General features: G+C 39.1%; 2 protein-coding genes across 2 annotated transcripts in view; both read right to left on the bottom strand.

Annotated features, from left to right (window-relative positions):
* Window positions 1–13003, bottom strand: part of LOC126629290 (disease resistance protein RPV1-like) — a 29143-nt gene extending 16140 nt beyond the window's left edge. The window contains exon 1 of the mRNA XM_050299282.1: window positions 12783–13003. The gene's annotated coding sequence lies outside the window, so the exon portion shown is untranslated. The remainder of the gene's footprint in view (window positions 1–12782) is intronic.
* On the bottom strand, window positions 7753–12912 carry LOC126630285 (disease resistance protein RPV1-like). The gene is made up of 5 exons (XM_050300374.1): window positions 12783–12912; window positions 10766–11357; window positions 9377–10484; window positions 8775–9065; window positions 7753–8674 (listed from the first exon to the last, which is right to left on the bottom strand). The coding sequence occupies exons 1-5, from the start codon at window positions 12910–12912 to the stop codon at window positions 8375–8377; spliced, it is 2421 nt and encodes an 806-aa protein (XP_050156331.1). The 3' UTR covers window positions 7753–8374.
* Window positions 13004–14000: the final 997 nt, after the last annotated feature.

The following is a 14000-nucleotide window of genomic DNA, read 5'->3' as shown; positions in this document are numbered from 1 at the left end:
AAACAAGAGGGAGCCTTCGTAAAGGTTACTCAGGAGAAGTCTCAACAGTCGGCAGAGCCCCAGAAAGAGGAGGCACCAGAGGGTGATCACTTGGAGCCTCAGTATTGGGCAGAACCCCAGAAGGAGAAGGCACCAGAGGTTGATCATTTGGAGCTCCATTACGCGGTATAGCCCCAGAAGACAAAGGCAATAAATGCCTTTGGAACAAACCTACAAACCTCTAATGATCAAGTAAAATCTGACCATCAGATTCCTGCAGCTGGTCAAGCTTCCTCTTCATGTTTGTAGCATAGTCATGTGCGAGCCTGTGCAACTGTTTATTCTCATGCTTGAGCCCTCTAATATCCTGTTTGAGACTTATCACTTCAGCCGCCAATGATTCAACTTGGCGGGTTCAAGCAAATAGACGTTGGGCCATATTAGACACAGAACCTACACACTGAACACTAAGAGCCAGAGTATCCTTAACAACCAACTCATTAGACCGTTTGGAAAGTAGTCTGTTATCTTTGGGAGTGAGAATGTTCCTGGCCATCACCGCAGCGGTCATATCATTCTTCATCACAGAGTCCCCAACGGTAAGAGGACCAGTAGGAGATAAGAAGGATGGGCGCCATATGTTGTCTTGAGGAGACATGGCTACCTCTTCACCAAAGTTCAAGTCAAAACGACGGTCAGATGGGCCAGACATTTTCAGAAATAATGCAGGAGAAATGAGGTCCAATATATCTCTGAAGTACAAAAATAAAGGGAAAATTCTTACAAGCAATAACTCTTTGAACGTACTTCTTGCACACAATTGGTGCCCCTATAAAAGAAAGGGCAGCATGGCCGTTTGTTCAAAAATCGAAGAGGCACCACTCTCCAGATTTCGAGAAACGGGTTTTCCTGAGTAAAACATGTCGACAATCTCCACATGCAACATCAGCTCCTCGAGTACCACATATAACTTTGCCAAAGATCTATGACAAAGTTTAGACACATAAATTTTGAAAGTCCAGCTACCCTACCATTACCCACAAGGGTAAAGGAACAACATCACTACTTGATAACTGGAAAATCCATATGTGTGTCAACCTCCGTGCTCCATGGCCAAGCAGACTGAAAAAAATGCCCAACCTTTACTCACATCAAGAAAACACTCCCAACATGATTGCTTTCTAAAAAATCGAAGATGCACCGCTCTCCAAATCTCGAGAGCCAGACTCCTACCATGATTGTTTTCTCAAAAATCGAAGAGGCACAGCTATTCGAATCTCGAGAGCTAGACTCCCACCATGATTGCTTTCTCAAAAATTGAAGAGGCACCGTTCTCCGAATCTCGAGAGCCAGACTCCCACCAGGATTGCTTTCTCAAAAATCGAAAAGACACCGCTATCCGAATCTCAAAAGCCAGACTCATAACAGGATTGCTTTCTCAAAAATCGAAGAGGCACCGTTCTCTAAATCTCGAGAGCCAGATCCGTAACAGGATTGCTTGTTTGAAAATCGAAGAGGCATCACCTTCCGAACTTCGAGAGCCAGATTTCCTTGGATAAAAATTGTTCTCAATCTTCACACACAACATCAGCTTTCCAAATACCATAGACCACTTTTTCAAAGTGCTCTGACAAAGTTAAAACACGTGAATCTTGTAGCTCCCACTACATTGTTATGACCGAGAAGGGTAAAGGAACAACGTTACTACTCGCTATTAGGACAATTCCTATATATGTCGACCTTCATCCTCCACAGTCAGGCAGACTTGCAAATAAAAAAAATGCTCAACTTTTCTTCACATCCGAAAGGGTACTCTAAGCAGAGTTTCTTGAAATACTCAGCTTCTTTTCCCCCGATAATACCTATGCAAACAAGCCACACCAGAGCAAGAGTATCTCATATCATCAGGGTTAAAACCAGAGTATCCCAGATCATACTTTTTTCCTGTCTTTTCCTTTGCCCTTACTCTTACCTGCAAGACAAGGAGAAAGAAAGCAATCAGTCGGAACCTAAAATCAAACTTCTGATCTGGAACTAATTGCCCGAAACCTTTGCCTCGTTGCTCACCTAGCATTGCTCTCGAGTACTCATGCTCAACTGTTGTCAAGGTCACGAATCTTTTCGGCAAATACTTCAGAATAGTTGATACGATATTGACTCTTTACACTGAAGCTGCCAAGCATGGATGAGTCGCTGAGAAGTAATGCTTTGAAGAACCATTCAAATGCAAAGGTTGCGCATCACTTTTGTGATGCAAAAGATTGAAACAGAAAGTTCAACGATGAGCTGGAACAGATCACTATAGCACGACGCCCCCTGCAGAACCGCATAATCCAGACAGAGAAGTCTAAGTCTAAGTCAAATCCAAGCTCGACATCGTTGCCCTATCCGAATAGCTCGAGAAGCTTCAACAACCTTTCGCTGACACCGTCACCAAAGAGCAAAGCCTCGCCATGCCACATCCACTACTTTGTCAACAGCAAAGGCATCCTATATCATCAAGGTCGAACGTATTCTAGATTTGATGGACTCTCAAATTCTTGAGTCGGCCTTATACACTGGAGGAAACCAAAAAACCCTCCAGCCCAGTTTAAGAATAAGCCCGTGGAAAGTTACTTATTCAAAAGCAAAAGTATCTCATATCATCTCTTCTCCTTTTTCTTTTCTTTATCATTCTTGCTGCCTACAAGATAGGGAGAATGAGAACAATCAGCCGAAACTCGAAATCAAGCTTCTGATCTGGGACTGATTGCTTGGAGTTCTGATTGTTTACCTTGTCTGTCACCTCTTTTAGCAGATCTCCTAGCTCGGTGACTTGGGGGACTCCTACTACATGGTTTATATCGCGCTTGACCAAGCCTGAAACTACAAGTAAGCTTCAAGTGAAATTGATACATTACAGTGTGCATCTCTACCGGTTAAAGATACTACCACCGGATAGAGGAAAAGTACTTCCAGAGAAGATGCCACATCTACATATAAGACAGATAAGGCAAGTGAAAATGATACCACACTTTGGTACTTAGAAGTTTCGTGATTACTCAGCGACTTGGATCTTGCAAGTCCCCAACCGAGGTCCATCACTCGGGAACTTAGGGGAGCACTGTTTGTACTATACTTGACCAATCCTGAAACTACCGAGCATCGATCAACGTTATACCGTTAAGGATCTAGAAGAGTTTCCCTCCAACCAGGAGACTAATCACAGTGCGACACGTGCCGACATCAGAAGCCAATCATAACGCAACACGTATCAACATCAGAAGCCAATCACAAGATGACACGTGTCAATGTCAGAACAAAGCTAGAAACTCTCTTCTATAAAAGGAGATCATTCTCCCACAATATTTCCTAATGTTGTTGGTACCATATATTGGGCCTCGTCTTTGGGCCTCATCCCTAAGCCCATGATTTATGTAAAAGGGGAGGGAACCCTTATTCTATAAAAGGGGGCCTCACGTTCATTAAGGGGGGGAGAAACAAAGCCTCACAACAATAGAGGGCAATACCTTCTCAGCCAAACATATAGCAAATGGTAAGGGCTGCATCCACAGAGAGCTCCCTTGACGATCTGTTGTAATCTATTCATTCATACAGTGGAATGGAATCAACATCAGTATGGACGTAGCCCAAACATTGGGGTGAACCACGATACATCTTTGTGTTCTTATGCGTTTGTGTGATTCACGGCCGGATTTACGTTGGTCCAAGATCCTCCAGATTTTGTGCATCAACATTTGGCGCCGTCTGTGGGAAACAACACGAAAAGCTATGTCGGTTCTCTTTCAATTTTTCATCTCACCACCGTGAAACCTTCATAACCTCACCACTGTCCACCATGAATCTGCAAAACCCAAGAGACGACCAACTTTTATAATTACACCCCATTTCCCTCTTAACGCCGACAACTTCCTCTCACGCCCATTGTCCGTCTTTTAGCAAAAAAGAATTCTCACAACCATGGCTTCCACGCTGAGGCTTGTGGTGGCCTTCTCCATTCTGCTCTCTATGTTCTCACAATCTTCCTACGCCCAAATGACAGCCTGCGAGAACTACAAATTCAACAACAACAAGGTTTTCACCTCATGCACCAGCCTGCCTTATCTCAGCTCCTTCCTCCATTAGAGCTTTGAACAGTCAACGGGGAAGCTCCAGATGGCCTACACGCACATTGGCGTCTCTGCCTTCAGATGGGTCGCGTGGGCCATCAATCCGGACCTCAGCAAAACATCAGCTGCCATGCCCGGCGCCCAAGCTCTTGTCGCTTGGCCGCAGTCTAGTGGGACGCCGAAGGTGTACACGTCGCCGATCTCGAGCAAGACCGCAAGCAGTGTCTGTAAATACAATGAAATCTAGGAGAATAAGATATGGGGGCTTCGCTCTCAAACCTGACGGATGGGACAAATAGGTCAGGTCATGGACTGGGTCTTGGCGACATACCCGAGAGCTGTGTGGCCTGCGAATTCATGTACCTGACTCCTCCTGAGATTTGCAATCGCCCTTGCGCGCAACCGAACTCCTCCCTTTGGTCTGGCTCCGTACATTCTTCTTCATCAACACCACCGTCCCTCTGATCTTCTTGTCGTCAAAATTTGGGTGATGATCAACGGTGACGTTCTGGGATGGCTTGGCAGTTGATGAAACCACAGTTAACGGCTGAGGTTTTGCCACATTAGTCAGGCACAAGAAACCGGCTAGGTTTATTCCTAAAGCTCGCACTTGCAAAAATGGTGCGCGTCAGCATTCTCAATGACGCTCTGAAGAGCATGTTCATGCCTACGATGAAACTGCTTCAAAACTTGGTTTCCAGAAAGCTCAGTGCTCTCTGCAGCACCAAGCCGTCAAAAGATGCCCACCAACTTCTGAGAAAGATAAAACTTTCATCATGAAGGGGAGTGCATGTTCCCTGCCCATTTTCTGAAAAAGCCACGGGAAAAGCAATGAGATAAGATCATTTTCTTATAATAATTCTATTATTATTTCCGGTATTGTCTGCCATCTACCAAAAGAAAAAAGAAAAGAGTTTTACTTGCCAAAAGAAAAAAAATGAGTTTTACTTTTCACATCATTATGTTTTCTCAATATCATTACCTATCTAATGTTTTATTATTATTATTATTATTATTATTATTTTATGATATTTGTTAACATGCTACCTAGTGTCATGTGATTGCCCTTAACAGTGTCATATATGGTACAAATCATTTACCACACAACTGAGTAAATTATTTATTTGTAGTAGGCACATAGCACAATATTTTGCCTTGACAAACTTTGTCAATTTGATTTATTCATTATACGGTCATACCTATACTGTCATTTATTGTCAGGAATTATTGAGCAACTAGATCCATTGATCGACATTGTTGCTGATTAAAGAAGTCTACCAACTTATAGACTGATAAGCCACATGCTTATGGTGGCAAAAATTCAGTCCGAAAGGTGATCTTTTGTCTGACCGGACACCCACTTTCTCAGACTATCGCTTATTTGGACACTTATGTACCTGGACCCAACTCAAAGACCCTACAGATAGCCTCGACTTAATGACCCAATATGTGAACCCGACAAGCAGACTCGAATCATGTCGAGAATCAACTCATACTGAGTGCACGCTGACATAAAGTACATACTTGCAATGAGGAACACCACGAGCCGAGCCGCCTCGCAGCGAGCATAGCCTCTAGCCGAGTAGTCTCGCAACGAGCATCGCCTCCAGCCGAGCAACCGCATCGTCGCGAGCATAGCCTCTGGCCGAGCAGCCTCGTAACGAGTATCGCCTCCAACCGAGCAGTCTCGCAACGTGGGATACCTCTAGCCGAGTATTGCTTTATGTTGAGCATTGCCTTGTGTTGAGTATTGGTTCAGGACGACATCTAGTCACTTCAGCCCGTACATGGATTAGATTTGAAGTCTTTAGCTAAAAAACTCTCTTGACTGAAGACTTGGGGGACTCTTGTTGGTACCATATATTGGGCCTCGTCTTTAGGCCTCATCCATAAGCCCATGATTTATGTAAAAGGAGAGGGAACCCTTATTCTATAAAAGGGGGCCTCACCTTCACTAAGGGGGGAGAAACAGAGCCTCACAACAATAGAGGGCAATACCCTCTCAGCCAAACAGAGAGCAAAATGGCAAGGGCTGCATCAACAGAGAGCTCCCTTGCCGATCTATTGTAATCCATACATTCATATAGTGAAATGGAATCAACATCAGTGTGGACGTAGCCCAAACATTGGGATGAACCACGATACATCTTTGTGTTCTTGTGCGTTTGTGTGATTCATGGCCGGATTTACGTTGGTCCAAGATCCTCATGATTTTGTGCATCAACAAATGTCATTTGTACTAAATCATTCACTAGTACTCACTAAAGGAGAGCTTGAACCTAAGTACTTGCGTAAACCCTTCACAATTAATGAGAACTCCTCTATTTCGTGGACGTAGCCAATCTGGGTGAACCACGTACATCTTGTGTTTGCTTCCCTGTCTCTATCCATTTACATACTTATCCACACTAGTGACCGGAACAATCTAACGAAGGTCACAAACTTGACATTTTCTGTTGTACCAAAGTCCTCACTGATTTTGTGCATCAACAAGGTGTATTCAACAAATTAAAGATCCGTTTCAAACAAAAAACAAACAAATTAAAGATTTTTGTAATGTTTCATTAAGTTTTGGATTTGCAAGAAGTTTATATAAGCAAGACCAAATAGAATACTACCACACCCCTTGGGATTTCAACTTATGTGACCTCTCTAACTCTCTCTTCCTCTCACTGCTTGCTAGCCACTTTGCTTCCTTCATCTCTGCTATTTTTTTTCTTCAATTTTCATTGCAGGGTCGCATCATTTATGGATAAAAATGATGTTGGGTTGCATCATTTCTCATATGTAGTAGAGTCATTGGGTCCCAATTTGTCACATATTTAGTTTTTTTTTTTCACGCACTGATCAATTCTTGTTCTTTGTCCCTTTTTCCACTTACCCTTTACAGCTTTTTCTAAGTATTTTCTAATCACCGTGTCCCTCATGCTGATTGCTACTGTTTCTACTACATGGGTTCATGTGTGGAGAATTGGGAATTGGATTGTGAAGGAAGAGGAGTGAAAGAGAGAGTCAGAAGAGAGAGATTAGCTGGGATTGGAAAGGGATAAGATTGAAGTGGGGAGGAAGCAGGACAGGAAACTGGAAAGGCATGCAGCTGAGGATCTTTAAGGAGTTGGGTTTATGTGATAATGTTGATCTTTTTTTCGGCTCCAAGGGATGAAGCTCCAAAGCATGAACCAAATGCCGCTTCATTTGATCAGTTTTATGATCAATGTACATTTATCACAAGAGGTGTGATATCCACACACCCCATTTTACTTCTCACACGCCTTTTTAATTTTCGGCCGTCGAATATGATGAATTGAAAAAGATCAACGGACAAAAATTATCAAGGGTATGTGAGAATTAAAATGGGGTGTGTGGATAGCACACCCCTTACCACAATTTGATTTGTTTGACGATCAAGATTCAGCGCTGCAAAATCTATCAAAATCAATAGTATATGAATCTTCCCAAATATTCTAAAATCTATATGGATTTTAAAGAATTCTACATAATCTTATGAAATCTTAGATAAGTCTATCAAAATCCTCTCAAATCCTCACTTGACAACACCTCTTAATAACAAGCCCTTGAAGCCGTTAAATCGAGAGGGAAAGCTCTTTGATAGATTTTCAATCCAAGTAAAGCTCTCTTAATCCTTCCATATTTTCTACAATGCTTTTTCTTTTTGGTTGAGAAAAAGGTAAGTTCATACCAACACAACATAATTATAAGAAAAGAAACCCAATTACAAATTGCACACAGCCAAAATATCGGCCACCAAAGGAAAAAATAAATAAATAAAAAAGCCCAAAAGCAGACTGTTGAGCCCAACACAGAAAAAAAAAAAAAAAAAAACTGAAAGAACCAAGTAGCTTCCAACCAACTCCACCCCCAGAACGCCACTTTTCACCCATCTGAAACCAGATTCCCCAGCAATTATCTGAAATCGAACCAAGCTGAGCCCCAAAAAATGAAAGAAGACTCCAAACTCCTCCAAAGAGCACTGCATCGTTCGTCACCAGACAACGAAAGAAACCAGTGGGAAAAAACCCACGAGCAACAAGTAAGGAGGTGGTGTAAACTCCCAAGCCGGAGCTCTACACACCTTCTGAATTCTACAATGCTTAGAATCACCTCAAAGTTTGTACAACCAGAAAGAGAAAGATAAATCGGGGATTTAAGTTGACAAATGCTGTTTGGAAGACTCCTTAATCATCTAGGCCCAAAATACGAAGCCCAGTTAGATTTTTAATTAATAAGGGTAGTTTTTTAATTTTTGACCCCGATAAATTAAGCTCCTATAGTTCCTCCATAACTTCTAGAGTCTTTGAAAACATCTCAAGACTTGAGCAGCCATAAAGATCAAGGGTTTTGAGAGATGGCATACATATGCTGCCAGCTAGAATCTTAATTTTTTCGCACCCACTCAGATTCAATAACACAAGGTTTGTAAGGGTCGAAATAGATGAGTGAACCTCAACTAAACTTCTACAACCTAGAAGAATTAGCTTCTCAAGATTGGGCATCTCTGTGAAGTCAGGGGTTTCCTTAAGGTATAGACAATAACTTAAATCGATGAACTTCAACTTTTCCAGCTTCTGTTAAAACATTCAAAAAAGGCTTGCATTACTTAATAAGACATCTCAGAACCCAAACATTTAAAAGAAATATATACATGTAAATGATGATTGTACATACCTCGATTCCTTCCCAAAGTCGTTCAATGAGACTATATTGCATGTCAATGTCAACAAGATTTTCGAATTGGCAATTGGATGGCAAAGACTGAAAAGGAAATCCATGCCAGGAGAGACACCTCAACTCACAAGAAAGAAACTTTAAGTGCCCAATCAGGTGTTGTTCGCCAAAATGATTATGACTGATCTTGAGAAGTCTTAGTCGAGTCATATTAGCAAAAGCTTCAGCCTTTAAGCATACATTATCTGAGTTCGACAAATCCAGGATTATGCTTTCAACTGCTTCTGTAGCCTGTGCAAATCAAAGTGAAGAAAAAATAGAGAACCATAGTTTAGATTATGAAGTTAATGCATGTGTTCTTAAGGAGTCGTTTGATAATTATTTTGTTTCATTTTTCAACTTTTTGTTTTGATTATTTTTTTTAGAAACCTGAAAACTGAAAACACATAACTTGTTCGGTAATTTTTCAATTTTCAATTATTAAAAAAAATTATACCTAAAAATAAAGACGTGGAAACAAAAATCAAATGGGCCTAAGAAATACATTTTGGTCAAAAGTTGAAGCTTTCTACTAAACATTGCATAAGAAAAAGATTTCTTACTTTATTTTTAGTTAGCACATGATGAACATCTTTGTAATTCCACAACCTATTTCGTCTTCCAGGTTCTCTGATAGATTCTTGGCGGACTATTTCCCGGCCCATTTCCACTAGTAAATCAGGCATCTCCAGGTTCCCCAACTGTGAGACAGTTATGAGAGCTCGATCGATTAGAACTCTTATTCCCACATGAGGATAGAAACCACAACTGTCCAAAATTGCAGTAGCATGGTCTTTATCCATCCCTTTAAAGAAACATGCAATATCTAGAAAGATCTCCTTCTCTATGTAATCTAGTTCATCGAAGCTTGTTTTAAGCGCATCATGAATTGCCCTTAGCGGGATTACCCTTATTTTTTCTAACACATCTTTCCACTCGTGTATAGTTCTATTATGAAGATAAGCTCCCAAGACTTTGAGTGCTAATGGCAAACCGTGAGCATATTGTATGAAACGCCTCGAAAGATGATCATAATCTATATTGGGTTGGTTTGTTCCGAAGGCGTACACCCCAAAGAGTTCCAGAGCTTCACAATCACTTAAAACCTTGGGCCTATACACCTCATCAGCTACACGTAGTAATTGCACATTTCTAGTTGTTATAATGATTCTACTTCCACCACCCAAAAAACGTTTCTTTTCGAGTAAGGCTTCAATTTGAGCTAATTGGTCCACATCATCAACAACAACGAGAACTTTTTTCATCTGACAAAGCCTATTTAACATCACGTGGAAACCTTTATGCAATATGTCGGAACTCTCCACCTTGTTGCCTGAGATACTTGATAGAAGTTGTGTCTGCATATGTAGTTCGCCATGCTTCATAAAACCCTTTTTGACATTTTCAAGAAAGCAATAAGCTTCAAATCGACAAGCGATTGCATCATAAACAGCTCTAGCGATGGCTGTTTTGCCTATACCACCCATACCCCATATTCCAACAACGCGAATATCATTCGTTTTAACTCCATCAGGATTTAATAAATGTAGCATTTCATGCACATGAGAATCCATTTCAACCAAGCCTGTATGTATTGTTCGCATTGGTGAGATGTGGATCAATTTCCCAGAAACATCTTCCACAATTTTCTCAATAAGCTTTGCATCATCCCTGTCAAGTTTAAAAACCAATATAATAACAACATCGAATAATAATTAATGGGTTGTTTTGGTAATTATTTCGTTTTCAATTTTTTTTAAAAAAAAATCTAGATTTTGAGTTTTCAAGTTTTAGTTTCACTCAGAATAGTTATCAAACAAGTTATTCAATTTTTCTTTCATGGTATAATACAGTTCTAAAAATCAACAATTAGATCTTGCAATATAGGAATCTAATGGATCTTAAAAAAAATCTCAAAAAATAATAGGAAATTAAAACAGTTTAGAATTTACCTAAAGTCTCCCGAAACCCAGCCGCCTAAATGGGGGGTCGTTCTAAGAGCCAGTCTCCATCTCCGAACCACTTCCACTTCGGCGTTAGAATCGAGATCGTGCTGAGCAAAAGCTTCCTCAAATTTTCTCTCGAGTCCACCAACATCAGATGGTTCAACTTGGTAGAAAATGGGGAGCACAATCTGGTTCTTGGTATACTTGGATTTCCAGATTTCCACGAGTTCGTTCAAGCTCCAAGTGGAAGAAGCATAGTTTTCAGATAAAATTAGAAGCGAAATCTTTGACTCTCGAGCCGCTATCAGGAGCTTGGTAAGGGGGTTGCCTCTTCTGAGCTCTTTGGCATCAATGTGGGTGTTGATTGATTTCTGACGCAGAGCTTTGTAAAGATGGCTGACGAAGCCCCTGCGAGTGTCTTCCCCTCTGAAACTGATGAACACATCGTATTTGCTTGATGTTGATGATTGCGTCAATTTCGTAAAAACATCTTCTACAATTTCCTCAATAAGCTCTGCATCATCCGTATCAAAATTAAAAACAATATAATAACAACACCAAATAATAATTATTGGATCGTTTTGATAACTATTTTGTTTTTAATTTTTTTTAATCTAAATTTTTAGTTTTTAATATTTAGTTTCATTGAAAGTAGATTTTAAATAGGTTTTCCATTTTTTTCTTTCACGATATATAATAGTCTCAAAAAGCAACAATAGATCTTGCATATAGAGATCTAATGAATTTTTACAACCGTTTTGCATAAATTTAAGATTTTTTTAAATATAGACCCTTGTAATTCTTATTTCCTATATAAAAATTCACTTAATTATAAACATTCAAATAAAACCCAAATTTAAAAGTGAATGCCATGTAGGAAAGTAATTGACCTATTAATATAAAATATTTACAACTTGTACCACAACATTCAAAATAAATCAATAAATATTATTACTCACCTTACTTACAATGAACAAATAATTTATTGCATATTATTACCCCTAACACACACACACACACACATATATATATATACACACACACACATATATACGTTCAAATGTATATAGTACTACCACAAGCTCAATATATATATATGTATGTATGTATGTATGTATGTATGTACATAAGTATGCACAATACTACATATATGATCAAACATATTATACTAATTAATATACCTATATGTAAATTTATGATGAGCAAATAACATATATTTTGTAGGTATATTATTTTGTATGTATCATCATATATATTGGGCACATTTTGTTATTATATGTACAAAATAATAGGTAAAATAGTATTGAATAAAATAATAACATTTTTTTATGTAGGTACATTATTTTGCATACATTGGGTTTGCTTTATTATGTAGGTAAATTATTTTGCATGTATTTTACATCCAATGGGGAAATTATTTTGCTTTTTTTAAGCAATCTAACATTTTAAAATTCGAATAGTAGGTGCACTGAATCAAATAACATTTTTTTGTAGGTAAATTATTTTGCATGAATTTTTACGTATATCAGGCATTTTTTTTATTTTTTATTTTTGTTATATATATATATATATATATATATGTGTGTGAAATAATTTTCCTACATTTATATGTAAAATATAATTTGTTCACTTAACTAAGCATGTATTATTACATGTATTAGGCATGTTTTGTTGTTATTATATATTGGGCAATAAATTTATTATTTATTATTTTCGTAAAATCATTAATTCTCCCTTACAATCTATATGGAACTAATTGTGTACATCAAACATTCAAATAGGGGTGTTTTGGGCATTGAAAAATTTTAAATGTGTAAAGTCAAATATAATTAATGAATTTGCGGATGTGGAATCTAGTTAATGGGTTTTATTTGAGTAAAAAACTTATGATGAGTTTTATGTGGAGAAAATTAAATTTCAGGGGCTAAAGTCATATTTTCAGTAAATTTAAAACAGAAAATTTATGCCTAAACATTACAAAAATCTCAAAAATTAATAGGAAACTAAACAAATTAGAATTTACTTATAGTTTCGCGCATCCTAGCCGGAAATATTGGTGGCCGTTGTAAGAGCGGATCTCCATCTCTGAACCTTCTCCATTTCAGCGTTACAATTGAGATTGTGCTTAGCAAAAGCTTCCGCGAAACTTCCATTGAGTTTACGAACGGTAGCCGGATCAACTTGGTAGAAAATAGGGACCACAATCTGGTTCTTAGTATAGCTGCATTCCAAGATTTCCACGAGTTCTTGTTGATTATTGACTCAAACATGTAGTCAAAGTCCAAATCTTTGGGCTACTTTGTGGTAATGGGAGGCAAACAACATTTGTGCCTAATTTGTGTCTAATTTGTGCCTAACTCTTTTGACTTGATGGTAGGCCTTTGGCCATTGATGTCTTTGAGAAGCTTTTCTTTGGCTATAAAAAGAGAGCAAGGTGCAGCTCATAAGCATGGAGCAGAGACAAGTGAACAACAAGGAAGAGAGAAGAATAGCAAGAAGCCATTCGGCATAGAGAAGAATTTTCTCAAATTGTCTTGCTTTGTATTTTTGGTTTTCTCTTCCTATTGTAAGTGTGAGAGCTTGGGTTATTCGGGTCTTTGGGAAATTGAGTGATAAACACTATTGTATGTTCTCATTGATTATAGTGGTATACTCCGTCGTCTCCAAACTGGATGTAGGCATTGCCGAACCAGTATAAATCTTGGTGTTCTTGTTGATAGTGGTTTTATTTTGTTCTGTTTTACTTATTCACGTACAGTCGAATGCCGCTTCCGCACAACAAGTGGTACCAGAGCCCAGTTCCGTGAATAGTGTTGGCGCTACAATTCCGTGAATAGTGAACTGCTACAGTATCTGTGAACAGTGCCGTATTTGTGAATAGTGCCGAGTAGATGGCTGGAGATAAAGATGAATCTGTAAAGAAGGGGTCAGCATCGTCTTCATCCAATAGACATCCAACCACTACTACAAGGTTAGAGGTTGATAAATTCAATGGCTCTAATAATTTTGGTATGTGGCAATGTGAAGTTATGGATGTGTTGTATCAACAAGAGTTGGATATGGTTCTAGAAGATAAACCAGAAGATATTGATGACAAGGAGTGGACGCGAATTAATCTTCATGCTTGTGCTGCTATTCGATCGTTCCTTGATAAGGAGTTGAAATACCCGTATATGAAGGAAACTTCTGCTAAGGAGTTATGGACGAAATTGGAGGAGAAGTATATGACCAAGAGCGCAGA

Source organism: Malus sylvestris, chromosome 7, assembly GCF_916048215.2.
Source record: "Malus sylvestris chromosome 7, drMalSylv7.2, whole genome shotgun sequence".
Lineage (NCBI taxonomy): Eukaryota > Viridiplantae > Streptophyta > Magnoliopsida > Rosales > Rosaceae > Malus > Malus sylvestris.
Note: the sequence above shows the minus strand (reverse complement) of the source record. Positions and strands in the feature narration are given on the sequence as shown.